Source organism: Vespa mandarinia, chromosome 8, assembly GCF_050613455.1.
Source record: "Vespa mandarinia isolate Hongniang chromosome 8, ASM5061345v1, whole genome shotgun sequence".
Taxonomy (NCBI): Eukaryota; Metazoa; Arthropoda; class Insecta; order Hymenoptera; family Vespidae; genus Vespa; species Vespa mandarinia.
In genome coordinates, this window is record NC_140817.1 from 3,505,001 (window position 1) to 3,532,500 (window position 27,500).

A 27,500-nucleotide genomic window follows, 5' to 3' on the forward strand; every position below is an offset into this window, starting at 1 on the left:
AAATATTTATTAATTCAATCCTCTATAATTCTGTACTTCTTTTTTTTGTTTTTTTTTTCTCTCGTGTATCCTTAAACAAAAATTATATAATTTATAAGTCGTAGAATTATTATTGTACTAAGTATAACTTGTAAAAAGAAAAAAAAAAAAAGATCATAAAAGATTTCGTATATAAAGTAACAATATCAATTGTTACAGAGTTACATGACGTATTTATATAGGGTTAATGTAAATTAAAATACGTGCAGCTATAATGTTTTTCTATTAGATCTCGTATTTACTAAATAATAAAAGACATTTATTAATTTTCATTCTTATGGTTGCTTGATAACTGGAATAGATTTTCTTTTTCTTTCTCTTTTCTTTTCCTCCTTCTAAAAATTTTTCATACAAAAGAATAAATCGTTCATCAAAAGGATTAACGACAATTTCGATGCACGTTCGAATGATATTAATAATTATTTTGTAGAATAAAAAATAATTCGACGTTAACGAATGATGTCCCATTAAATTGGTCGACAGTGACCCTCATTGATGAATTCTCAGTGCTTGAATCAAGGACATAATAAAATGTATTTTTCAAAATATTTAGTAAAACTCAGTCGTAACCGCGAAACGTTCCTCGCCAATGAGAAAATGTATCCGTGGTCATTAAGGATACGCTAATATGTTTACACAGCGTCGTTTCATGCTCGGTCATCAATCAAGAGGCGTCCGTCTCTCCGTAGGTGCCGCGTGCATCAGGGTCCATTGCCAGAAGCTACTCAAATTCGAGAAGAGAAGTGATATAAGTATTCACAGGGTCTAACAAGCTTTCTTATTTTCATTTTCTCATTTATTTGTATATATAAATAATAATAATAATAATAATAATAATAATAATACGAGAAATAATTTGTGAAAATGGTTCTTTCAACATTTTAACACATTGTTAATCGATCGCGAATATACTCATGTGTTGCGCATACTAGTATACACGTATGTATGTACGTATGTAAATGCAACTTATGTAATTATTAAAATATACAATTATTTATATAATTATTACAGAAGATAATATGATTTTTTCGTCATTAATAGTATCTTCTTAGTTTTTATATATTAATGATTTTTATTCGGATCTTTTCAATAATTCAATAACGATAATTTTAATTTAATTCTGAACATAATCGGTGAACGATGTGTGTTTAACAAAAAAAAAACAAGAACAGGATGTCTCAAACTTCGTAAGGGAGAAATTTGATGGGTATATAAAGAAAGTGAACCAGTCTGAGTTATATCGAAACTCATTGTATTTTCGCTTTTTTTTTTGGACAAAAAGTAGACTAGTACATACCTATGTAAAGGAAAGTCGCTTATCTTTTTTGGAGTAAATATCGAACGATAACGCATCGAAATGCTTTTTTATTAGATGAGAACGTAACTTCTCTCTAAACCTAAAAGTACAATGGCACGATACTCATGGCATAATTTATTAAGGCACTTAACGGTCCCGCACTCTCATGGGTTGTCACGGAGCGTTTACATTCCCGTCTTGGCTCAAGAGAGCGTTTTAGGCTCGTTCGGCATTTGAGATACCTCGTATAAATAGACGCACTTTGCTCCTACAAAAGGCACTTTCCTTCTTGGACGACGTTACGTCGAACCTACGATCGAAATGGCTAACATTTTAATACAAATCCCAAGATACATATATATGCATATACATATATATATATATATATATTTGAGACAATATCAAATCTTTCGTAACCAATACGTCATTGGAAAATATATTTAACGTTTAATATAAATAAGATAAAATCTCTACAAAATACATATTATGTTTATATCCACGATATAATCTGACAATCTTAACATTAAATGTGTAACGTTGTTTTAATCGCTTTGGTTTAAACACGTATCATCGACTCGATCACGTTTATGTATATACATAGATAGATAGATAGATAGATAGATAGATAGATAGATAGATAGATAGGTAGATAGATAGATAGGTAGATAGATAGATAGATAGATAAATAGATATATAGATACGATTATAGAGGATTATCGTGGTCCATAAAGAGAAGTACCAGGATGGGTATGATGAGGATGAGGATGAGAATGAGGATGAGGATGAGGATAATGAAGGGAATTGACGTGAGGGTTGGATTGTCCGTGATGATGGGGATGAGGTGGCGGCGGGGGTGGGGGAGGAGGGGGATAAGTGGACCAAGGTCCTGGAGTAGCGGTCGCGTAAAATTGATGATGATGTTCTTGACTCGACAAACCGGGTATTTGCATTCCCTGAGATATTATAGCATTCGGATATCCGCTCGTTGTAAGGACATTGGCATTTGCGTTTACATTACTCGTGCCACTCGGTGCCGATCTTTTTGCAGGATTTTGTATTGCCGAAGATACCGCTACGGTTTCGCAATCGTCGGATTCGCAATCTCGGAATCCTTTAGCGAATGGATTACTAGCGATTTTCAATTGGGTGATACGATGATTTTGATAGGCTGTCACCGCGGTGAATCTCGTCTCTGGGAAGGAAAATGTCTTGAAGTTTTCCGTCCTTGGATCTGGCGCTGAACCTGGTGGTGAGGGTGCGACTACAACGTGACATCTTGGTTGATATCGGTGCATCGAATTTAAGATGATCTGAAAGAGTAGAGTCCAAGAGAAAAAAAAAAGAAAAGAAATGGTTTTATGTTAAATCGTTTTCGACGAACGTTGATCTCGCTTAAAAGGAAGAAAGAGAGAAAGAGAGAGAGAGAGAGAGAGAGAGAGAGAGAGAGAGAGAGAGAGAATGGAAAAGGGGCGGGGATAAGAGAGAGGGAAATAAGGAAAGAAAAGTGAACGCAACACACGTGAGGGAAGGAAGAAGAGAAGGAAGAAGCACCACAGGGGGGCGGTCACAATGTTTGACAGGCAGAAGAGAACCGGTGACTAATTAGTGTAAAAACTAACCCCCGACCCAACGGCAATACGACACCCTTCTTCGTTCTTTCCTATGCGTACGCTAATGTGCATATGCCTTGACGAAGAGAAGACGATCAAGAGAGAAAGAAGAGAGGCAGATAGATAGATAGAAAGAGAGAGAGAGAGAGAGAGAGAGAGAGAGAGAGCACGTGTGTCGCGCCGCTCGCTAAGTAAGAAAAAGAAGAAGAGAAAGCCAAGAAGAGGCTTTGCCTTGCGCCCGGTGGAAAATGCGTGTGGCCCGAAACAAGCAATCGAATCTCTTCTCTTCTCTTCCTCCTCTCTTCCCTTCTCTTCTCTTTTCTCACTCTATCTTTCTCTCTCTCCTCTTCTCTTGTCTTCTCTCCTTTTCTCTTGTCTTGTCTTTTACTTTTCTTTCTCTTTTACCCAGACTTTACGTCCATACGCCCTTTTTTCCTTCTCTTTTCCTTTTTTCTTTTCTTTTTTCTTTTTTTTTTTTCGACGAACATCTCTCCCATACTCCCGTCAAACCTTATTCTTCTTCCTCTTTGAGTAAATCTATGCCACGCAAAAATAAAAATAAAAATAAAAATAAAAATAAAAATAAAAATAAAATTAAAATTAAAAATAGAAAAAGAGAGAAAAGTAAAGAAAGGAGAAAAAGAAAACTCGAGCACGAGAACGGCATGCGATCCGGAAAGCGATTCCCTCTTCGATAGGATACGTCAATTAAGAGACTCGTATTCTCAAACATTCTTTAGTACCACCTCCTTTAAGATTTTTTTCTATGGACCTGTAACACATTTTTCCGTAAGCAATTAAAAGAACAAACTGGCCTGTTTGTTTCTACTCTGACTCTTCTTTCTTTCGTTCTTTCTTTCTTTCTCTTTCTCTCTCTCTCTCTCTCTCTCTCTCTCTCTCTCTCTCTCTCTCTCTCTCTCTCTCTCTGTATCTCTCTTTCTTTCTCTCTCTCTATGTTCCCCTTTTTGGTGTCAAAGGTCTTCTTACACGGCGAGCAATAAATTTTCGAAAGGAACGCGAGCAGAGGGCGCGAGACTCTGCTCTCTTTCAAGGATTCCGTGACCGTCGAAAAATAGAGGGACGTTCCCAGTAGAAAGGCGTGTCGTTCGTTTCCAAGATGTATCTTATCAAATGTCGATCGTCCGTATTTCGAAGCAATTCTATTAGTAAAAGCAAAAACCAAAGTAATACGAGTCGCGGAAAAATCAACGAATACATCTCTCTCTCTCTTTCTCTTTCTCTCTTTTTCTCTCTTTTTCTGTTTCTCTATCAATTCTTATTTCTTTTTTTATTTTTTATTATTTTCTTCTAATCAATCGATTGATTTTAACGAACCACACGCGCACATACACAATGTAAATAGATAGTCTATATACTTTTTGGTTACATTTGCAATACCGATTCTATCGGTCGTCTACCTTTCAAATGAATCGATACGTCCCGTTTAAAAGTGACTCGATCGATTGATTTGGCACGACAGATAGATCCCGATTATTTTTGGCCACTCAATTCTAAATACGCATGTTGTTACGTTGCGTTCGATTGTGAGAAAAAGAATCAACTTCTAAACTGTTCCGAGCATCGACCCCTTTTTTTGCTTTATTTATTTTTTTTTCTTTCTTTCCTTCTTTCTTTCTTTCTTTCTTTCTTTCGTACCTTCTTTTTTTTCTTTCTTTCTTTCTTTCTTTCATCTATCGTCGACTCTGAGTTCGTAAATTAGCGATTTTTAATGTAAATCGATGATTATATGTAAGGAGTTGTTGAAAGAAGTAAGATTTATGGTTATAATCAATTTCTTTTCTCTCTCTCTCTCTCTCTCTCTCTCTCTCTCTCTTTTTTCTCTCTTTTTTTCTCTCTTTTCTCTCAAGCAAAACGTCTCTAAGTTTACCTTAATACTAGTGTATTGTTTGTAGCTAAGATTTATGATGAATTTGAATTAGAACAGAACCGTTAAAAACTGATAATTTATGTATAAATCCTTTTTTTATATATCCATTTTCCTTCAGTCATGGTGTATATATATATATATATATATGCACGATATGTATATAAAATTTTATAACTCATTTCTAATATAAAACATTTTTCAAACTTACTGACTGCTGTTAATTCTTTCGTATATTCGACCTATTTTCCCATACTTTCGTCTTTTCGTTTATTTTATCCGTGTTTACATTATATTCTAAACGTACGATATTCCATGCCATCGTGGCGACAGGAGAAAGAGATCGATTTAAAACTTAAAGATCTAAGACGATCACAGCTTATTTTGCGTTTGGTAAATCTCGCGAGTATGCTGTTTAAATATATAATATTTAGATGCTTTAAGAGAAATGAATATTCTATCTGATATGATTATATTTATGTCTAATGATTTATATTTACAGCTATTTTTAGGCAAATTTTGTAACAATTTTTCATGGAAATTTCTAAATTTTTTTTTTATATAAAAATTTCTTAATATAATTATATTTCTGAAATATTGTAGAACTAATTTAGAATGATTTTAAGGTTCTTTGAATTGTCACAATTTACTTTAGATTTTGATGATATTTATAGTATTCATAATAGTCGAAATGATCCAGAAAATACATATATGTACGTATATACACATTTTATTTGTTAATTTTCTATCTTTTCTTTTTCTATTAATTATTTTATATGTTTTGACGTATAAAGGCGTAAAAAAAAAAAACAGGAAAAATAAATCAATAAAATAGTATAATAGAAATGCGAAGAAGATTATTTTATGGATCGTTGATCGATGATAATAGATCGTAATTTGATTCTATACATAAAGAAGAAGCAGCTTTGTTGAGGAATGTTAAACTTTGAGGAAAAAAGAAAAAGAAAAACATAAAAATAAATAGAAAAATGAACGAGAATTGCCAAAGTAATATTTCTTTCTCGCGAAAAGAGTGATGGTTGGTGATTCTTGGGTGACTTATAATTTCTGGTTAAACGGCACGGTCTCGTATCTCAGGTCAATTAAAGCGAACTCGTCCGAAACGACAAACACGTGGAAGAAAAGAGAAGGAACGTTGTCGCCGTCGGCATCGTCATCGAAAACACGATGCATTTTTCACTCTACTTTATTACTAGGGTACTTTAAAAGAAGCATCTCCTCAAGAGAGAAAGAAGAGAGAATAAGAGAGAGAGAGAGAGAGAGAGAGAGAGAGAGAGAGAGAGAGAGAGAGAGAAAGAGAGAGAGAGTTTTAACGAGGACTGGAAAAGAAACGAAAATGGAGGAAGGGATAGATTTGAAGAAGATTCAAGTAGACAATTTTGAATCTCTGAAGGATGATAAGTTTGACGGACTTACATGGCCGTTGTCATCGAGTTGATTATTAGTGAGCTTGAGTTTGTCAAAAGAGACCGGTTGTTTCATCCAATGGGCTCCGCTGGCAGGACTATCAGGATGCATATGAATCCTTGGTGGTGATACTGGATCGGCCCTACCAGCGACTACCCAGGCGCTGCTGTGAAATGCGTATCTATATCTCTTGTCGTCGCACGGAACAAAATCCATCACCAAAAGATACTCCGTATTTGGATCCAAACCAAAGAGTCGACACTGAAAATGTGGTCACTTTCTTCTGTCATTTCCTTCCCGTTCTCTTTCTGTTTTTTTTTTTTTTTCTATTTTTTTCTTTTGTTCTTTCCTCTTCGAAGAAATAAAGGATGGGATTTGAGACGGATGATTGAAATGGTTGAGGAAAATTTTGATTGGGTTTGTAAGTTCTCACCTGAAAAGTAGGAAACATTCTTCTTCCAGCTTTGGTAACGATCATTTCCGTTCCCAATTGATGAAATTCTTCCCAAAGCGGTTTAGCTTCGAGCGCTGCCCCAGCTCCAGCGAGTGCCGGATGAAGTGGTCTCTTCGATGAACCAATTTCTTCCGTACCCTCGTCGCTTCTACGTCGATGATGATTGTGATGATGATGGTGATGATGATGATGATGATTATTATTATTATTATTATTATTATTATTATTATTATGATTATTATGATGATCCCCGTGGTGTCGATTATTATTATTCCTGTCATTTCGACCGTCCGCGGAAGAGGTGGACGACGAAGACGACGACGATGTTGCTACCACCACGGCTACTGCCGGCGGATTCGAAGCGTGCGACGCCAAAGACGACTTACTTAAATTCGGACTTCGGGATCGTTTTACTCTTCCTGCGCTTTGTAGACACGCTAAGATAAATGGGGCGAATTGTTTAACGTATACCTTTAATCGATACGATAAAGAAACAGAGAGACATAAAGAGAAAGAAATATACATACGTACGTACATACATAAATAGATATGTTACGTTTATAGAATTTCATTGTCGAATGTTTCACATGTGAAATTATTTACGATAAAGGTACGCACGCACTTGTAAACGTGAACGATAATAACGTGAAACATAAAGAACATAAGAATAAAGAGAATAATATAGAACCGAACGGATGTAATTAGTAGATAAAGGATAAGTTAGATAAGCACGATCCAACAATCTCACCTTCCATTTGTTGCATCGGCGATGGTACCATCGATAATTGTTGATGATGTTGCTGTTGCGTCGGCCATTGTTGTTGGTAGCAGCAATCGGCACCACCAATATCACGTTGTTCTTCTTGCTGCTCTTGCATAATTAACTTATACTCGAAGGACACATCGAACAAATCACGATATCTTTGTAGTTTAATATGATATATCTTTACGAAACACTTTTCCTTTGCTTTATCAATATGTATCTATGTAATATTCTCAATCGACCGATATGCGATATGCGTGACACTTTAAAACAACACTTCAAATCGATTCAACATGATTCTTCCAGATATGGACGAGAAATGTTTTTACTTTTTTTTTGCTTTTCTTCTTTTTGTTTTTTGTTTTTTTTGTTTTGTTTTTTTGTTTCTCTTTAATGTTTATATTTGCGAAGACACAGGAGAGAATTAGAAAGAAGTGGAAGAAAAGAATGACAATGTAGCAGATGATGATGATGACGACGATAACGACGACGACGAAGAAGAAGAAGAAGAAGAAGAAGAAGAAGAAGAAGGAGAAGAAGAAGGAGAAGAAGAAGAAGAAGAAGAAGATGATGATGATGACGATGACGATGATGAAGACGAAGAAGTCGACTTAGTATTCTCCGTTCTCCGTTCTAAGTCACAGAATTTGACCGAATTTCGTATTGGAGCCGTTGACAGCTAGGCGTATCACAAGAAGAGGGGTACCAAGGCAGAAATAATGATCTCAAAACTTGCCGACCGACCGATCGTCAACGGGACTTGTCCTCGCCTCGAAGAGCGTTTGCTGACAAGGAAGGATTTCTACAGAAAGAGAGAAAGAGAGAGAGAGAGAGAGAGAGAGAAAGGGGAGAGAGAGAGAGAGAGAGAAGAGAGAGAGAGAGAGAGAGAGAGAAAATCTCGGACGATGAAATCGGATGATGATTCAGAAAGGACTCTCTGCCGGCAACTACCCCCGCTAGTGATCTTATCATCGGAACATCATTCTCTCTCTCCTCTCCCTCTTTCTCTTTCTCTCTCTTTCCCTCTCTCAAATCGTCCAAGAGAAAAGCTGAAAGAGCTACGGGCGGAGGTGCCACGTGAAAGGAGGGGTTTCTCGAAGAACCTCCTACATGGACACCCACGCGTACTAGAAAGCCAAGTTTCCTTCTGACGCCTCAACTTAGCATCGTTCTTTTGGCTCTCTCACCGAAAGGCGGAGTCCCGCCTCTTTTCTCTTTCTCTCTTACTCTTACTCTTACTCTTTCTCTATTTCGTTCTCTCTCTCTCTCTCTCTCTCTCTCTCTCTCTCTCTCTTTCTCTCTTTCCCTATCTCTTTTCTTTAAGGGTAGCAGAATCAATTTCTCAGCCGAACGAAATCCAACTCTTAGCGACTATACGTGAGCCCTTCTAAACAACTTTACACACATATATATGTGTATATATATATATATATATATATATATATATATATGCGTATATCTACCTTTACGATCATTTACATTTTCTCATACAGTTCACATAGATCTGATAGTAATACGTCGTCGTTCAGATTTTTAATATAGTATAGTACTTATTTAATCTGTCAAAGAAAAAAAAAATGAGCAGAAAAGAAAAAACAGGAATAAAGAATTAATCAGAAGTAATAGATATTTGTTTACTTAATCACTTATGTATGTATTATCTTTCATCGATTAATTACTTAGAATTTGCTCTTTGAAAAGTTTTAAGTAAGAGTTACATTTATCGTCGTGAGTTTAATCGCTTAATTATTTTTAATTATTTGTTGTATATATATATAATCTTGATATATATATATATATATATATATATATATATATATATATATATCTTGATGTTGGTGGAAAAATACACAGTGGTAAGAAATACATGATCTGGCTAAAATTGTAGTTTACGAATTTATTGTTTAATATCCGCTATTATTATTGTAATTGCATTGTAATAGCATAGTACCAATACTGTTATCTTATATGTATATATGTAGGTATGTATGTATGTATGTATATATGTATGTATGTATTTATTTATTTATTTATTTATTTATTTACGCGCATACAAGTAGACGTGTGTGTATGTGATAAAATCAAATAACTGATGGCATATGTGCAACGAATAAGAAAAAAGTAAAATAGTTACAATTCTTAACGAAATGGCGTGTTATGTTAAAGGGATGTTGTTCGTTTAAACAAGGAGCTAATGTTTTACCGAGTTTTTCGCTATGATTTATTTATAAAAAAGGAAACTTTTAATATACAAGTATTAGAGAGGCAAAATAATTGATTCCGGTATATATATATTTCTTTTCTTTTTTTTCTCTTTTCAAAATGAAGAAAAGAATCGTTATGCATTTTATATAAAATGCATCAAATATATAATAATAAGAATAATAATAATAATAATATTAATAATAATAATAATAATAATAATAATAATAATAATAATAATAATAGTAATAAAAATAAAAATAATAATAATAATAATAATAATAATAATAATAATAATAATAATAGTAATAATAGTACGGAGGAGAGGAAATAAAAAACAGAAAACTATATGATTGTGATAACGATAAGGACAGTTTTATCCTGCCATAATAATAAGTAGGACAACACACACACACACACACGCGCGCACACACACGCACATTCGTGTCGAAAAAAGATTAATATCCATGTGATGTAAAATATTTCTCTTTTTCCATGTTTTTCTATTAAAATTTCTGAACGTAACGCTCAACTACACTTGCGTTATACGTATTTTTATTTGAAACGTTATTTTAACGACATATTATTACTTCTCATGTTTATTATTTAATGATATCGAGCAAGAATCCGGAGAAGCTTTGCAGCGCTATACTACTATACTCATTTACGTTATTTTCCTTCTCATCGTATTATAACGAGTTATTCACGCAATACGTAGGATACGATCGAACGTTTGATTAAAAAAAATGAACTATTTTATTTGTTTATAAGGGTTCTACAAAAAAATGAAACTCAATTTCATTTTATATATCTCGCATGTATTTTTTTTTCTTTTTTTTCTTTATTTATTTTTTTTTTTTTTCTTTTTTTTCTTCTTTTTTTTTTTTTATATATATATATAAATACGTTCATTACGCAAATCCATTGATTCATTTATACCAATCTGTTTTATGAAGTTTGTGCGAGCGTTCTTTTTATTTTCTTTCAGAGAAACGTTGAGCTTCGATTATAATAATATTACTTTGTACAAGATTCGTATGGACGTATTACAGTCGATAGTTTACGATCATAGGCAGTTACTAATAATATATTATCGCGCTTACATATCGTATATTATTTTGCTATAATAAAATTGCCAGATATCTTTTTTTTTCTTTTTTCTTTTTTTTTTCTTTTTTTTTTTTTTTTTTTTGGTCGTATCGCGTTATTACAAATGAAATTTAAGCGAAACAAAATAATATATATATATATGTATATATAATTTGATGTCACAGTTTTGACAGAACTATATAAAAGCTGCAAGAGTGCTAAATATTACAGTTCAGAGATCGTTTTATCGAACGAGTGATAACTATTATTATTATTATTATTATTATTTATTTATTTATTATTATTATTATTATTATTATTATTATTAGTATTATTATTATTATTAGTATTATAAGATCTACGTCATTTTAATCAAATTTTTCGTCCTTTATGCCCGGTGTTTATTATTTTTGTCCCTTTTTTTTTTACCTCCTCGTTAATTCGTGCCTTTTCTTATAACATATATATATATTTTCTTTTTGTTTGTTTATTATTCCATATTTAAGTCGACCGTGCATACGTACACACAGAAATCAATTTCCGATCGATAGATTCTACTTTACCGTAACTGAATTACTTTCATTATTTTTTTCTCAAATCTCTTGCGAATAACGAGCAACGCCTCTCCGGATTATACCTACCATTTTGTTAAGTAGTCATTGCTTTTTTTTTTCTTTTCTTTTTTTTTGTTTTTCTTTTTTTCTTTTTCTTTAGTTTTGAATGAACTCCCTATGTTTCACAATGAATTAATAGCAACTCGCATTTATAAGAATTCCAAATGTCAAAAAAAAAAAAAAAAAAAAAAAACACCAAAAAAAAACAAAAAAAAACAAAAAATAACGGATGTGGGAAACGGTAGATAGATCCTAAGTTTTTTGCGTCCAAAAACCATTCTAATAATTTCACTTCTTCTTATTTTTGTTATTTGCACCTCGTGGAGGTGTTACCGGTCGTCCTGCATTCAGACCGCCATAAGTGAATTTCCTTTTATCAGCTGGTTTTAAAATTTGGAAACTGCACATGAGCGTCTCGTCTACCGACATCATGGCACCAGCATTATCAAATTCGCCACAATAATTTGGAGCCGAAAATAGAGTTACCAATTGTCGCTTTGCAAAAAATTCATAGCCATCTTCAACTACCTGGAATTTTAATGAAATCAGTAAAATATCAATTTATCTAAATTAAAATTTTAAATATTGAATGAGAATAAAGGGAAATGTATATACTTTACCTGATGTGCACGGCATATCAGATCAAAATCGTGTTTATGTAAAAATTTAGCAACTATTTCTGCGCCAAATGTGAAAGATACGCCACGATCATTCTCACCCCAACCCATAGTATCTTTATCTGGATCAGACCATAATAAATCACAAAGAAGTCCTTGATCTGGCACATCCGTTGGTCGCATGATACGTCTGATTTGTTCCATGCTTTGAAGATCCGGACTCAAACCACCATGACAACAAAATATTTTCTCATCGACAATAGCAGCAACAGGTAAACAATTGAAGCAATCCGTAAATGTTTTCCACAACTTAATGTTGTATCGGCGTTTACCTGAAATATTATTCAATATGATTAATAAATTTAAAAAAAAAAGCAAAAGCCTGTCACAAATGGCGTTACATGAGTTTATTAAGAAAAAAAGAAAAAAGAAAGAAATAGAATTAATCTTTTCTTACTTTCACATATATCTATTGTAAGTAATGAAAAGATAAACATATTGAATATGAATTGCCTCAAAAGAATGAAGGAAAATGAATTATTGATATTTTAATTTTACAAAATACTTACATTCGTCATAAAATCCATATATCCTGTTAATAGAAGCACATTCATGGTTACCTCTGAGTAAGAAAAAGTTTTCAGGGTACTTGATCTTATAGGCAAGAAGAAGACAAATGGTTTCTAAAGATTGTTTTCCTCTATCAACGTAATCTCCTAAAAAGAGATAATTGCTTTCGGGTGGAAATCCACCGTATTCAAAAAGTCGCAATAAGTCGTAATATTGACCATGAATATCACCTTAAAAAGGAAAATCATTAATCGAGCTTGAATTGAATACATTAATAAATTAATAGTGGTTTTTATTTTTATTTCTTTTATTATTTTTTTTTTTATTTTCTTTTTTTATGAGTAATCCATTGTATTTTATAAAAACTTACCACATATTTTAAGCGGTGCTTCAAGTTCTAGCAAAATAGGCTGTGACAGAAAAATTTCACGGGATTTGAGACAAAGTCCCCGAATTTCTCCTTCGGACAATTGTACATTTTTTCCTGGTCTAGCACCTCGTACTAATAAAATGAAATATATTACAATACATATATTTTGCTATAGTGATAAATATATAAAGATATATATATATGTATAGATAATATATATACATATAGATAATATATATATATATATATATATTTTATCTTGTTTTTCAAATATAAATGATAAGAAAACAAAAATATGAAAGAACAAGTAAGGTCAAGAGTGTATGATGGCGTTAGAAAATCTTGGACTTTATGGTTCAAATTTAATACATGATATATTCGTGTTTTTTTAGAAATTACAGGACACGCAGATACGCAAGCGCGTATACGCAAATCTAACACAGAAGCACGCACCCTTGATCGAATATTTGCATGAATCAGCATGAGCTCTTAATATAGCTAATAGGTAGAATCTATAATAAACAAGACATTGGTGGCGACATCGGCGATATTCGTGCAAACAATATTTTTACTATCGCGAAGAAGAAAGATTATGTATTTTAGAGTAAAACCAAAGAGAATCGGACCTCGCCCAAACGTCCCGATAATTCGAGTACGGTTGTCAACCTCATTTTTATGTAAACAAACCATCGATAATAATCTACCTCTTTTTTTCCTCTCTCTCTCTCTCTCTCTCTCCCCTCACTCTCTGTCTCTCTTTCTCTCTCTCTCTCACTCGATTTCTTTAATATGATCGGTCGTGTTTAGATTATATTGCGTAATCGATATAAAGAAAGGTTCGAGATAGAAAAAAAATAGATACATATGTCGATGGATAAAAGAGGAAGAAAAAAAAAAAAAAGAAATGAAAAAAAATACAGAAAATAATACGAAGGAGAAATGAAAGTTATTCGAAAGATGAACTTAACGAAGGTAAGAAGTCGTGAAAGGGTGACGCGGCTTACTCTTTATTCCGTTTCATACCCCCCTCTTAAGGACGACGATCGAGCAGAGCTTTACCTTCTAACAATCGACCTATGATGCTGTCAATGTTTAACTTGTCGGTCTCAGCCATCGGACCGGAGTTTCGTGCGCGTACCGGGCTTCACACGGAGCACCTTGATACGAGGATGACTCTTGATTCTTCTGGATTTTAATCCGCCTAACACAATGCACTTTATCGTCTTCGCGGTTTTCGACAAGGTACCCGCAATGGCCGCCCGGACAACCGCGCACTCCACTCCCTTCAGTTCTCTTTCTCGTTCTTTCTCTCTCTCTCTCTCTCTCTCTCTCACTCTCACTCTCTCTCTCTCTCTTTCTCCCTCCCTTCTTCTTTTCTGCCGCCAAGCTCTTTCCCCCACCACTTCATACTCCGAGCCAACGGTTATGTCGCTACAACTGGCCGCAACATTTTTTTCGTTACATGCGCATTCGAAGCAAGCGATCATTTCAAACAACTTTGGACTTTCTCCTATCGTGATACGATGTTTCCACGAATCGTACGTCTGTACATGGACTTTTGATGTATCCTTATTCTTTTGGATTTAATTTCTTTCGATAAAACGAATAGTTCTAAATAAATATTTAAAAATTTTCTACGTTGGATTGTTATATTTTAATCGATAAACATTAAATATTTAAGTTTAATAAGGATATTATACATTGATTTTTGTCAACGATAACGATTATTATTTCGTTGAGGACCAATCGGAGCGCACTTTCTTCTCAAACCTTAACGCCAATTGGTCAATTTTAAATGTGACAACTTATGAGCTGTCGTATCCAAACAGCAAGCGACTCTTGCAAGTCTACTTGAACGTTATTCGATCAAATATAAATTCTAAAAGAATGTCGCCGTACTTTAAAACAGTTGACGATAACATGAAAAACTTACGCGCATACGAAGTTATTTCCCTTGAACGAAGATAGGAAAAGATAATCGAAAAATTGGGAAATTGCGTGCAACGTTATATTAATAAACGAATTTTGTGATTATTCGAATCGAAATTTATTTTCGCTTTGCGATTTATTGTGTTGGAAATATCAGCGTTAAGTGGTGTGGCAATTCTTCTCACTGATTCTATTATTCTACGTTAGAAAAATATGCCAGAAAACGTGGTAATTATTTCATATTTTTCATAGATCTCGTTAAAAATTTTATTTGAAAGAAAACTCAAGGACTTTTTGTTGCTACAATTTTTTTCATATCTTAAAGGCCATATTTTATTTTTTATTAGTGACAATAACAATAATAACAATAATAATAATAATAATAATAATAATAATAATAACAATAATAACAATAATAATAACGATAATGTTAACGATAATGATAATGATAATAAAATACTAATAATAATAAGATATCATATCATAGAAAAATCTTTATATGTTTCATTAAATTAATTATTTTCTAGCCAGCTTAAATAATTAAATAATTAAAGTTCATATTACAAAGAGAGTCAAATCTAATTGTATAAAAAATACATATTTCACAAATTGTTCACAAATAATAATGCATCATTCATAATACAGTTGAATGGAGATCATGTGGATGTAAAGGGTACAAATTGTGAAGTTCAAGATAATGACGATGTTAATACAGAAAACGATGTACATTTTGAACCGATCATATCTTTACCTCTAATAGAGGTTTCCAATAATGAAGAAGATGAAGTTGAGATGATTAAATTGTAAATTTAAATTTATAGGAGGAGTAGTAATCTATCGTATATTTAAAGTATATTTGAAAAGAAATAGATGTAGTATAATAATTATTATAATTACAGAAGAGCTAAACTATATCGTTATGACTCTACAAGTAGTCCACCAGAATGGAAAGAACGTGGTACTGGAGAAGTGAAACTGTTAAGACATAAGACCAAAAATACAGTCAGAGTAGTAATGCGCAGAGACAAGACATTGAAAATATGTGCTAATCATTTTGTTACTCCTTGGATGGAATTAAAACCAAACTGTGGCAGCGACAGAGCTTGGGTTTGGAGTGTTCTTGCTGATTTTGCAGATGAACAACTTAAACCAGAATTACTTGCAATACGTTTTGCGAATGCTGAAAGTAAGAATTTCTTTGTTTTATTCCATATTTTTTCTATATTAATATTTTTTACTTCTTCATTGCATATGTGCTTTAAGGTAACATGACATATGTTTAGTTAGATCTACCTAATAACATTGATAAGAGCATAACCTATTTTTATCATATTTAATGGATATATTGTTTTCTTTTATTTTTTTTTTATTCTTTTTTATTTTTTTTATTTTTTTATTTTTTTTATCCAAGATGCATCATTATGGAAAGATGCCTTTGAAAAGGCAAAAGCTGTAGTGGGATCTGAATGTGAAATTTATGCTGGTAAAAGCAATCCAGAAGTTAAGCAAGTCGATAGTGATAGTGAATCCTGCAGTGATGTAAGCTACAGTGAGAGTACTGACAATGAAGAACAAACAAACAAAGTTAGCAAAGAGGTTTCTAAAGATTCAGTGGAAAAAGTAAAAATTATAGAAAATACAGAGGAAGTAACCAAAGGACTTGAAAACTTAGAAGTGCATGATAATTCAAAAAATTAATAAACACATATAATAATAATGAACTTTCAATAGTGCAAGGGAAAAGTGAAGTTAATATCCATGGCACATTCCAAGCAATATGCAATAATTGTGTAAACATGTACATACATATATATGTACATGTATGCATTCAAATAATATTCTACCAATGCTTAAAAGATTTACAAATGATTTTATAGAAAAATTTTTAGCAATGTCATTCGATACAAACTAAAGTATATTTTCACTTTATTAAAATAAGGCGTTGTTTATATAAACGTTATATGTCGCGATTTTTTTAATCAAGAGTAAATGAAAGTTCGATAGCATTTATACTAAAAGATGTTTATCGATACAAATCTGAATAAATGTGTGAAAATTACATCAATTTGTAAACTTCGCATTTACATATAATAGAAGTGAAATTTTGTTTTGTAGCAGTCCTTTGTTGAGAGATATTTTATGTATTACTACTTTTATTATAATTTGACCTTAACATTAAAGTTAATAAATATATGGAATTAATGGCGATAGTAACAAATGAATTTTAAAACGATAATCGAGTAAATTACTCATTTTGTTGGAGTATATTTTCATTTAATAATATTTGTTTTTGTCTCCTGTGCTTTATTAACAAATTTATAAAATATAAAAATGTAATTACTTTGAGTCAAGCAATTATTAAAGATATCAACTTTAACAAAATAAAAAATATAAAAATAAAAAAAAAACCAAGGCAAATTTTAATATTTGAATATTTTTTTTATATCTTTGAGATTTATATTGTGTACAAAATTTTTTCATAGCTCATCCCTGTGCGTAAATGATTGTAAAATGTTTCTCCTTTCTTCCATTGTACGTTTTTTCTCATCTGATAATTTTCCTTTTAGGAGGCCTTCAAGTCGTGTTTGTTCTGTTTGAACAAATATATCTCCTCGTTCCAATATTCTTTCCATAGTTTTAACGTACACCTTTGCAGCTGTACGTTGAGTTTCTGGTAATATTTCCTCGAAGACTTTAGCTTTGCGTAATATTTCCTGGGTGGGAGAAGAGGGTGGGAAAAGGAAATATATAGATTTATTAATATAAAGAAACAATTTAACAGTATTGAACATTATCTCTTTAAATTATCTCGTCTTACCTCTCTATCATTTTCTACACTGATTTTAAATTCCTCAGCAAGTCTATCCAATTGCTCTACACAACCAGGTAATCCAAGATAAACGCCTGACTTTGATTTAACAAATCGTTTGATATTGTCTGCAGTAAAATCATCATCCTTTTCTGCAATAAATCTAATTGGTTCTGTTTTTCCTTGTAAAAATAATAATACAATTGGAAAATCTTCTTTCTTTATGTTATAACGTTTGGCCAAGTCTGCGTTATCTTTATTGCCAAAATCTTTAACGCCAACTTCAGCAACTAAAAGATCTTGAGACTCTTTAGTAGATGCTGCTATCTTTCCAAATTGTAAATGTTTTTCTCCATATGGAAATGCTACATCAAATTTAACAACTGACGCCTTAAATTTTGCTATCACCTATAATTATTAATAACAATATAGAAAATCAAATATGAAATTTAAATTATAATAAGAATGTATTTTGTTATTTCTTCATAATATAAAATAATATCTTATTTGTATGATTTTCATGTCAAAATATTTGTATCATAGATAATAAACATTTGCATTATATTTAGAGATATTAATTATCTCTATGAATTTACAATTTACATGAGATAAGAAGAAAAGAAGGATTAAAAGATGATGAATGTGTGTATATGTATGTATGTATATATGTGTACTTATACAAACAAGTTTTATGTATAAGAAAAAAAAGATCGTATAAAATATATGACACTATATAATATATATATATATATATATGTATGTATATATATATATACCTAACATATATACACTATAATAGGTAACAATAGCAACGGTTGAAAAAATAAGAACACTAATAATAAAAACGAAACAAAACAAAAAATAAAAAGAAGAGAAATTCGTGAAAAACATTTATAATATCAATAAAAAAAAAAAGTATAAAGACAAAAATAAAATTATACCTTGTCGAAGGAATAAGAATCCAAAGGGACGCAACCTTTGCAATCCTCGGCGATAGAAATGCTCGATCCAATGATCGTGCCGATGAATATGATCAACGGTATTAACATCTTATTAACGAAGAATTACCGATTAATTCGATTAGATAAAAAGAAAAGAAAGGAAAAAAAAAGTAAGAAAGGGATAGAGATAGAAAGAAAGTGAGAAAGAAAAAAAAGAAGTCACGTATATCACAATAAAAAAACTTCGACGAAAGAAAATCGTATCTGTTTCTCTCTTTAATATACGATTGTCATCACTAATTATAAAGATTCATTAAATAAATTCACAGATTAACTTAGATCAATTTTCTTTTTTAAATTGTTTATAGTTGATTCTTGTTAATATCGGACTTTATCTCTCTCTCTCGTACGTTTATCGTAACGATATAATCGAAGGAAGAAAAGAGATAAAGTAACAGAAGAAGAAGAAGAAGAGTTTATGCATGTGTCTATTATGTATAGGTACTGGATATGATGAATAGTGACGGTAGAGGAGGGGATAAAGAGAGAGAGAGAGAGTGTGTGTATGTGTGTGAGAGAGAGAAAGAGAGGAATAGAGTATGAAATAAACAAAGATAGAAAACATTGAAGCAGTGTCGTGTCGTTGATCGAATCGAGAGGATCGATTTTTATCATTAATTAAATAAATATATTATATGAGAGAAAGAGAGAGAGGGAAATGGATAAACAATTTTTTGATTCGATTTTTATATAATAAATTATTCTTATTTAATCGAGAATTCGAAAATAAATCATAGAGAGAAAGAGAGAAAGAGAGAGAGAGAGAGAGAGAGAGAGAGAGAAAGAGAGTGAAAGACCGTCGAATCAGAATCGACCACGAAAGTGCCACGCTGTAGTACGAAGTGCGACAAAGACGCACACATTTTTCTGCTGACCGCGTTAAAGCGCAAGTGCGAACGTTCATTAAGCGGATTACGAATCACACACACACATATATATATATATATAATGAACAAAAATATAAAAAACGATGAGTTAAAATATGAGATCGTTTATCTTATTTATATATTAGTACAGTCTTTGATTAACAATTGTATTCGATGATAAAAAATTTCTAGAGTACAATTTTTTTTTCTTTTTTTTTTTCTCTTTTTTTCCTTTATTTATTTATTTATTTATTTATTTATTTATTTATTTTTTTTGTTTAGTCTTTATTAAAAACCCATTGTAACATCATAATTTATTTTGCTTTTTTCATCGAGGTATTATAGTTCTGACGTATAGTCTCTTCCTCATGGAAATAATCTCTCAATTGTTCCAACTTACGTAAATGTTCCCCTAAACAAATACGTACATACGTATATATGTAAATAAAGATATGTATATATTATTAAATAATATTATTTATGGATTATAATATATTATAAATGTTGATGCTCGATATTATTCGAATTACCATGAAGTACTTCGATGCAGTCCAATTCACCTCCATAATCCTTTGGAAGGCACATAGGTGGTATATATTGGTAAATTTCCGATATCTCGCCGGTATGTAAATGTAACTGTAAAAAATAATTGATTCAGCGATATATTAATTGGCCTTTTCAAAAAAAAAAGAAAAATATACATTTCTATTCGTAAAACTTTACCATTTCAAAGATTTCGCTATTCATAAATGGCTTCAGGATTGAAAGAATTTTATCCATAAAACCAACGACATTTATTACGTGAATAGCCTTCAATCTAACCGGCATTCCCTCTTGCACATATTCAAATAATTTTCGAATACTGCCAATGGATATTCTCGTTAAATGGGCTATATTAACACCGGCCATGTCGAAAAGAAAAATATAACCGGGTGAACAGCCATAGTAGTAAAGATTCTCATCCACGGTCATCATCATTAATTTTATAGCATCATTCAAGAAATATTTACTTGCTTTACTGTCTGCCAGTCGATGAAAAATTATATTATATCCATTGGGATCCGGTACAGGTAGCACTACAAATTCCCTATAACATAATGAAATGTTTTAATTATCTCATTTTATATAGATGTACATATATGACATATATGTATTTATGTACGATTAGAGTTCAATGCACTCGTCATGTTCGTGCATGAAGAGAAAGCCTAAAGAATTGTACAATACATATATACATATATAATATATATAATATATTGTTATCACGTAACCAACATTACGAGTATCACAGTAGAGATGTCACGTAAAAATATTTATAAATATCTAACCAATTTTCAATAAAATTGTTATATCTAAAAAAAAAATCATATTCCATAATTTATCGTAAGTACAAAGTGTATTATTAATAATGAAAGGCGTAAAGTATATTTACGATGAATATGATAAAAGTTATATTTTCTCTTTCAGCCATGGTAAAGTAAAAAAAAGAAAAAAGAAAAAAAAAAAGAAGAAGAGACAAATAAAGCTTACAGTACTTTCAGGGAACATTGCAAGTTATCTAATTTGATATCACGATTGCTAAAAAATTCCGGAGTGTTTGTTCTTATTCTGTAATAAGTCTCCATGCATCGTAATGTAGCATCCGTTTGAAAATAACAACTCTGTGCAAAGATTGCCAATTGCTCTTGTGGAACATCAGAAAGATTGCATTGTTGTACCCATTCTTTCAACTTTTCCAAAAGTTCTTCCGTAAGTTCGGGATACTTTTTTCTTGAATCCTCGATCGTATGTCCGAGTTTCATACTAGAAAAATATTATCGTTCGTATTAATCGCTTGAACAAATATTTAAACAGTATATATACTTTTACATTAATTTTAAAATAATTCATATAATCGCATTAATACAATTATTAAAATTATCAATGAAAAGTTATTGTTCATGAATTATAAATTACAAGATTAAGTGAAGGATATGTAAATGGACGGAGGAAGAGGATAAAGGGTGAGGGAGAAAGAAAGAATAAGAGAAAAATTTCATAAACACGAACTATTAAAAGTATTTAAATATTTTTCGGAACAATCCGTCTGATTCGCATACTAAATAATTAATAATAATAATAATAATAATAATAATAATAATAATAAAAATCATATTTACCTTTGCAATAATCGTTATAGGCACAACAAATGATCACTGGCAAAATAACAAATGATTTATTTCCTTCTTTACCATCGACGGAAACCCCATAAATGTTTAACCTGCAAGAAAGAATAAACATTCTACGAGGTAATATATTTGAATACATATATTATATTTGATACATTATTTAAATATACTCTGTTCAATGAGTTGAGTCAATAGAAATAAAAAAAAACACGCGTGATCGGGACCAGGAACTACACCACCATATTCAGATCCTACACCATCAACAATCTGTTAGTAATCCGTCTCATTCGACTTCTAAGCCTGAAAAATCGAAGCTAGCATAATTATGAACCATTTATTTTCGCTCCTGAATTTTACAATTGACTATCGTTTGAAAACCAATAGCTGGTATCCATCGCATCTATCACGTGCTTACCACGCGAATATTTTGTTTATTTCTATTAACGTGATTCATTCAACGGAGTATAGATATATATTCCTTCTAATCGTACAAATATTTTTATATTGTCATAAGTCAAAAGTTGTACTAGTTTGTCGTTTAGTCTTTCTGTCGGAATATTCATAAAATGGTCAAGTAATAAATTATAAAAAAAAAAAAAAAAAAAAAAAAGAAGAAGAAGAAGAAAAGAAAAAAAAACGAAAAAGAAAACAAAACAAAACCAAACCAAAAGAAAGAAAAATAGAAATAAATAAATAAATAGATAGACAGATCAGGAAGGTTAGAGAAAAGAAAGGAACGAAAGGAAAATTATTTTATATATATATATATAAAAAAAGAAGAAGAAAAAATGGAAAAAAAAAGAAAAAAAATTCTAATCGATGATACAATTCCTATTAACGCACAACACTTTTTTCACTTGCGAGAGATTTGCATACTATGCGACGTTTCTCGAATCATTATCGGACCGATAATAAATTATTGAGGTAATTGTTCCTAAATTAAGTTATCGAAAAAAGTAAAATCGTGCATGTTACGTTCATTTATCAGCAAATTGATTGAGTACCGTTGTTGTCGATAAAACGAAATGACTTAACAATATTAGTTTCACGACGATTCGATGGATAAAGATAGCGTATAAAGTTCATCGATAAAAATCATTTGTATGTGTGTGTGTGTGTGTGTATATGTACGTATCTTACGTCTTTGTTCATGTTTAGTTGTTCCTCCCTTCTACCCTTTCTTTTCTTCTTTATTTCTTCTTACATAATCCGAACCAAAGACGTTGTATATATCGTTAAGGGAAAGAGGAAGAGAAAGAGAGAGAGAGAGAAAGATAAAACGACAGGTTTGAACAAATAAAAGATGTTTCTCAAAATGCGAAAAAAAAAAGAAAATCTGAAAATTACACGATCGATGGCAATTCGTTTGTTCGTTTTTTTTTTCTTTTCTTCTTTACCAAATTTCTAGTTAGATAAAATTAATATTTTGCCTAACTCTAGAGATAGAAAGAGATTAGAATCGAGATGTTATTTGAGAAAAAAAAGTGGGAAAAAAAAGAGGAAAAAGCAAAGAAAAATGCAAATAACGCGCGAGCGCGTATAAGAGATTTTATATATAATAAAAATCTTTAAATAGGAATACTAGCGTTCTTAGGATATATCTATATATACATATGTACTTAAAAGCGACTGCGATCGATTTTAGCTCGAATCGAAATGGTGAATGGGAAAGATGCGTGCTGTGATGACAGAATCAACGGCACTTTAATAACAAGACATAAGTATGTGGGTGTGTGTCTATGGATGATTGTATGTATGACGAGTAACTACCTACCTACATACCTATGTATGTAGGTAGGTAGTTAGGTAGGTAGGTAGGTAGGTAGGTAGATAGGTGAGTAGTACGTACATTGACTAAGCTTGATTCATCGTCGATCATTGGTTGAAAGTTCAGAAGGCATCGTGATTCGTATTGTCGTATACGTGAAAACAATGATGACGAAAGAGAAAAAGAAAAGAAGAAAGAAGAAGGAAGAAAAGCAAGGGTGCTACGGGAATCGAGAGTAGTGACAAGGCTAACGGGTGGGTCGACCGGTTCACCACTAGAGGGAACAGGTATTTGCCGTAGGCGTCGTACGTTCATTGATAAGCGTATAACAGACTATACCTGTATGTGTGTGTGCGTAAGAACAAGAGAGAAAGAGATAGAGAGAGAGAAAGGGAGAAACTTGTGACGTCGTCGGATCATCGAAACGCCTGCGCCCGAAGCAGTGCCGTAATTAGAACATCGTTCTCTCTTTTTTCCCCTATTTTCCCTAGCCATGGGAAATCGTGTGTCGCTTCTCGAAAAGCACGTTCCACGGTTATACACAAAAGTAAACCCGATTCGTTTTTAAATACGATCATTATCAAGGTAATTGATAATTAAAAACATAAAAATCTATAATATATGACAAAATAGAAAATATTTTTAGAACATGATAAAAATTATTTATACGGAGCATATATATATATCTGAAAATAATATACGGCCCTGACTTTCTCAACAACGATTATTCCGAATTACTACGATGAACGAGATAGCAAATGGGCCAACGGGGGAGAAGGACTAGGAGGAATTCGTCGACTAATGAATTTTCGTCTACCTCTTAATTATTATCGGCGATAGGTTTAGTGACTCGTCGGCACTTATTCTCGTATCACGTCTCTCATTTCGCAGCGATTCTCTTGCTGCAAAGGATGTATGAAAGAAAGAATGATATTTCGGGAAAAAGGGAAGAGATTGGAACGGGAAGAAGAGAGAGAGAGAGAGAGAGAGAGAGAGAGAGAGAGAGAGAGAAAGAATAGGTTGTGAAAATGGGTGGTAGAGTAAGAGTAGGGTGAAAAAGTAGGAAATAGAGAGGGGGAAACAGACCAATAGCACCGCTAGGTAGCTGTGTAAGCGCGCGCACGTGTATGCGTGTGTATATGTAAGAGAGAGAGAGAGATCGAGGACGAGGGTAGCGAGAGGGCAATGGCGAGGGCGAGATATCGGTAGATCGTCTCGCGCGTATTGATTGGTCTTTTGTGAAAGCTACACCCTCGTGTAGATGCGTACGGAAGCACTCTGTTAAGTCAGTAGACCAGCCGGATGTCGCACGTTTATGAAACTAAAACGTGATGATAAAGTATCACGGCCATATTTGAAGGGAGGGGGCTAACAATGAGAAAGGAATGAAAAGCAAAGCTTCTATCTAGTTTTATTTGATGATACTTTTGAAAAAGGAAAAAAGGAAAAAGGAAAATTAACGCACAAGGAAGTGCGAAAGTTGTGAGGGTGTTGAGGGAGGATGGAGGGGGTGGAGGGCGAGGGAAAGGAAATTGAGATAAAAGAAATAGAGGAAGAGAGAAAGAGAAAATGACGTAAGGGATCGAAAGGGAGTTCGAAGAACGCAGCGACACTCTCTATCGGCATCGATCGCCGAGTGACCCATATCCATGCTCGTCGACGCCCCTCTTTCGCTTTTCCACTAGCCACCCCTCTCGACAGTGTAGCGACGACGAGAACGAGCGATCCCCCACCTTTTCTCTCCCGCGATCCGTCGGCGAGGGAGCACTTCCTCCTCCTCCTCCTCCTCCTCCTCTTTCTTCTCTTCTTCCTCCTCCTCCACCTCCTCCTCCTCCTCCTCCTCCTCCTCCTCCTCCTCCTTCGCCGTTTTCCAGCGGTCCTGACCGCCCACCCTCCCGCTTGCTTTCCACGCTCGAACAGAGATCTTGGGGGTGTACGGACGATGAGATAGGCGAGCGAAAAAGCTCGCGAGTTCCGAGGAGTTTGCTCGTTGGCAGCAGTAGCAGTAGCAGTAGCAGCAGCACCAGCAGCAGCAGCAGTCCTGGCCTGCCACTATCCTTCCGATACGGTCATCGTAAGTGTCTTCTCGTCTGTGCTGCATATGCGTGTTGTGTGCGTGCTGTGTCGTGTGTTCTCGCGTGCCGTTGTCGTTGTCGATTCGTCGTTGTTATCTTCGTCGTCGTCTTCGTCGTCGTCGCTGTCGCCGTCGCCGTTGCCGTCGCCGTCGCCGTCGTCGTGAAAAGAGCAAAGATGGTAAGGGTGAAGAAACGGAAAGAAGCTACGAAATGAGGATTGAAAATAAGTGTGCCAACTTTCTTATGGGAATACATATACCACGTATATACCGGGGGTGAGAAATAAGATTGCTCGATGTTATATCTTCCTTGGAATATGGTCCCGGTGATTCTCGCATTGATGGGTTTAAATCATAGCTCTTTAAAAATGAGCTAAGGAATATTTTCTAATAAAGCGCGCGCGTTTATCGAACGTCGCTCAGGGGTTGTTCGGGTCTTTCAGCAGCACCGAACAAACGAACGAACGAACGAACGAACGAACGAGCGAGCGAGCGGTGGCGTTTCGTTGCTCCACTGTGCGTGGCGACGCGACAGTCTCGACGACGGCGGCGAACTCGAGACGTGTCCGAGACCGAGGGTAAATCAGTCAGTATGACGGTGGAATTGGCGGAGGTAACGGCGGAGGAAACGATGGAGGGTTGCTTCTACTATATCGTAGTGTTGGCACTTGGCTTCGCCGACACCATCACCACCTATCTCCACTGTCGCTATCATTCTCCTTATCCTTTTCTCGTATATTTTCGTTTTGGCTGATAGTTCATTTCTTTTCGTCCTTTCTTTTCGATCCATCCTAACTCTCGTGGATGACCGATGACAATGACGGTTTTACGATTTTAAAACGTGGACACAACGCGCGCACTCTACGTTCAACCTCCGCCGTTCAGCTGGCGCGTCCTCGCGCGCACCGCCTGCATTACGCGTACACTCTACACGTATCTCTTTGGTAGTGAGATCAATAAGCAGTGCCGTACCAATCTTTTGTCGTGTCCCCGATCTTTAATCTATCACACATGAATCTCTTTCCTATCGTTACAATTCTAATTATCGTTACTAGAATCGTATATAATTATCGTCGAGTTATCGTAACTCGATTGTAATCTTTTTTTCTCGGTTATAATTCTTTTTCTTTTTCTTTTTCTTTTTCTTTTTCTTTCGTTCTTTCATTCGTTTCTTTTTTACTTATTACTTTTATTCTCTTTTTCATTAAATTTTCCTTCACAATTCCTTCGTACACTCTCCATCCATCTATTCATCTAACCATCCATCCATCTCCCACCACCTTCTTCTTCTTCTTCTCTTTTTTTCATTCGTTCTCTCCATCTTTTAGTCTCAAATCACGTTCCGACAATCTCTCTTAGTTTTCCCTTTTCAAGCTAGATATTTTAATTATTATTATTATTATTACTATTGTTTTTATCATCATCATCATCATCATCATTATTATTATTATTATTATTATTATTATTATTATTATTATTAATATTATTATAATTATAATTCTTCATTTTATTTTTTTCGAATTTTTTATCGCATTATACCTTAGTCTATCTAAAATTCTTTTCTTCGAAAGATTATCCGCTATAAATTCGTTCGCGGTTTTCTTTTTTCCTTTTCTTTTTTCTTTTTTCTTTTCTCTTTTACTTTCATTCAAACGCTAAGAGAAAAGTTTCGATTAGTGGCAGAAAAGGTCTCATTGGTTATTTCTCCTCTTTATTATCTCTTATCGTATGTCACCGAATATCATCCGGAATCGCAATATCGATTTCTCAGAAGAATCGTCGCTTTGTGAGAAACGGTGCTTGCGCGCGTGTGTGCATGTGCGTGCGTGCGTGCGTGCATGCGTGCACACTTGCGTGCATACTTGCGTGCGTGCGTGCGTGCGTGCTTGCGTGCGTACTTGCGTGGGTCGGATGCACTTTCGAAAACTTCCTGGACGACCTATCATT

The 27,500-nt window shown here is 33.4% G+C and overlaps 6 protein-coding genes across 19 annotated transcripts in view; 2 read left to right on the forward strand and 4 right to left on the reverse strand.

Moving 5' to 3' along the window:
- Positions 1-305: 305 nt before the first annotated feature.
- On the reverse strand, positions 306-7,893 carry LOC118451099 (uncharacterized). 3 transcript variants are annotated; one of them, XR_014982413.1, is made up of 5 exons: positions 7,462-7,893; positions 6,693-7,150; positions 6,269-6,520; positions 1,337-2,646; positions 306-760 (listed from the first exon to the last, which is right to left on the reverse strand). XR_014982413.1 is itself a non-coding variant. In XM_035887270.2 (4 exons), exons 1-4 carry the CDS (start codon positions 7,589-7,591, stop codon positions 2,050-2,052), a joined length of 1,437 nt encoding a protein of 478 aa, XP_035743163.2. In that variant the 5' UTR covers positions 7,592-7,893; the 3' UTR covers positions 1,207-2,049. The 3 variants fall into 3 exon arrangements, 2 of the variants coding, with proteins under 2 accessions (XP_085514813.1, XP_035743163.2); XM_035887270.2 differs by lacking the exon at positions 306-760 and having other exon boundaries at positions 1,207-2,646; XM_085658687.1 differs by lacking the exons at positions 306-760; positions 6,269-6,520 and having other exon boundaries at positions 1,192-2,646.
- A 2,138-nt stretch (positions 7,894-10,031) lies between these two features.
- Positions 10,032-14,255, reverse strand: LOC118451100 (serine/threonine-protein phosphatase PP1-gamma catalytic subunit B). The gene is made up of 5 exons (XM_035887271.2): positions 13,998-14,255; positions 12,939-13,070; positions 12,568-12,798; positions 12,002-12,330; positions 10,032-11,909 (listed from the first exon to the last, which is right to left on the reverse strand). The coding sequence occupies exons 1-5, from the start codon at positions 14,050-14,052 to the stop codon at positions 11,670-11,672; spliced, it is 987 nt and encodes a 328-aa protein (XP_035743164.1). The 5' UTR covers positions 14,053-14,255; the 3' UTR covers positions 10,032-11,669.
- A 561-nt stretch (positions 14,256-14,816) lies between these two features.
- Positions 14,817-16,773, forward strand: LOC118451101 (ran-specific GTPase-activating protein). The gene is made up of 4 exons (XM_035887272.2): positions 14,817-15,095; positions 15,513-15,670; positions 15,767-16,053; positions 16,279-16,773. Exons 1-4 carry the CDS (start codon positions 15,081-15,083, stop codon positions 16,563-16,565), a joined length of 747 nt encoding a protein of 248 aa, XP_035743165.1. The 5' UTR covers positions 14,817-15,080; the 3' UTR covers positions 16,566-16,773.
- A 512-nt stretch (positions 16,774-17,285) lies between these two features.
- Positions 17,286-19,130, reverse strand: wbl (endoplasmic reticulum protein 29-like protein wbl). The gene is made up of 3 exons (XM_035887273.2): positions 18,618-19,130; positions 17,686-18,084; positions 17,286-17,581 (listed from the first exon to the last, which is right to left on the reverse strand). Exons 1-3 carry the CDS (start codon positions 18,723-18,725, stop codon positions 17,345-17,347), a joined length of 744 nt encoding a protein of 247 aa, XP_035743166.1. The 5' UTR covers positions 18,726-19,130; the 3' UTR covers positions 17,286-17,344.
- A 689-nt stretch (positions 19,131-19,819) lies between these two features.
- Positions 19,820-27,500, reverse strand: part of LOC118446827 (alpha-tocopherol transfer protein-like) — an 8,278-nt gene continuing 597 nt past the window's right edge. The window contains exons 1-7 of one of the 10 annotated variants that reach the window (XM_085658766.1): positions 23,819-24,249; positions 22,852-22,910; positions 21,703-21,803; positions 21,074-21,346; positions 20,267-20,630; positions 20,074-20,179; positions 19,820-19,955 (exon numbers count right to left, since the gene is read on the reverse strand). In XM_085658766.1, the coding sequence (XP_085514892.1) occupies positions 19,858-19,955; positions 20,074-20,179; positions 20,267-20,630; positions 21,074-21,345 (840 nt within the window). In that variant the 5' untranslated portion in view covers position 21,346; positions 21,703-21,803; positions 22,852-22,910; positions 23,819-24,249 and the 3' untranslated portion in view covers positions 19,820-19,857. The other 9 variants (XM_085658770.1, XM_035877974.2, XM_035877966.2 and 6 more) reach the window with 9 other exon arrangements.
- The window catches only part of Rbp (RIMS binding protein), a 16,558-nt gene continuing 14,462 nt past the window's right edge, over positions 25,405-27,500 (forward strand). For all 3 annotated transcript variants that reach the window (XM_085658756.1, XM_085658761.1, XM_085658763.1), the window contains exon 1: positions 25,405-25,553. The gene's annotated coding sequence lies outside the window, so the exon portion shown is untranslated. The remainder of the gene's footprint in view (positions 25,554-27,500) is intronic.

Coding starts and splice junctions, on each gene's coding strand:
- wbl (XM_035887273.2), bottom strand. CDS start 18,725: ATGTTAATACCGTTGATCATATTCATCGGCACGATCATTGGATCGAGC. Junction 18,085..18,617: donor ATTCTTATTCCTTCGACAAG/GTATAATTTTAT, acceptor TAATAATTATAG/GTGATAGCAAAATTTAAGGC. Junction 17,582..17,685: donor GTGTAGAAAATGATAGAGAG/GTAAGACGAGAT, acceptor TCTCCCACCCAG/GAAATATTACGCAAAGCTAA.
- LOC118451100 (XM_035887271.2), bottom strand. CDS start 14,052: ATGGCTGAGACCGACAAGTTAAACATTGACAGCATCATAGGTCGATTG. Junction 12,799..12,938: donor AGCACCGCTTAAAATATGTG/GTAAGTTTTTAT, acceptor TTCCTTTTTAAG/GTGATATTCATGGTCAATAT. Junction 12,331..12,567: donor ATATGGATTTTATGACGAAT/GTAAGTATTTTG, acceptor ATAATATTTCAG/GTAAACGCCGATACAACATT.
- LOC118451101 (XM_035887272.2), top strand. Junction 15,671..15,766: donor GAAGTTGAGATGATTAAATT/GTAAATTTAAAT, acceptor TTATAATTACAG/AAGAGCTAAACTATATCGTT. Junction 16,054..16,278: donor ACGTTTTGCGAATGCTGAAA/GTAAGAATTTCT, acceptor TTTTTATCCAAG/ATGCATCATTATGGAAAGAT.
- LOC118451099 (XM_035887270.2), bottom strand. CDS start 7,591: ATGCAAGAGCAGCAAGAAGAACAACGTGATATTGGTGGTGCCGATTGC. Junction 7,151..7,461: donor GCCGATGCAACAAATGGAAG/GTGAGATTGTTG, acceptor CATTTATCTTAG/CGTGTCTACAAAGCGCAGGA. Junction 2,647..6,268: donor AACTCGATGACAACGGCCAT/GTAAGTCCGTCA, acceptor CTACTCTTTCAG/ATCATCTTAAATTCGATGCA.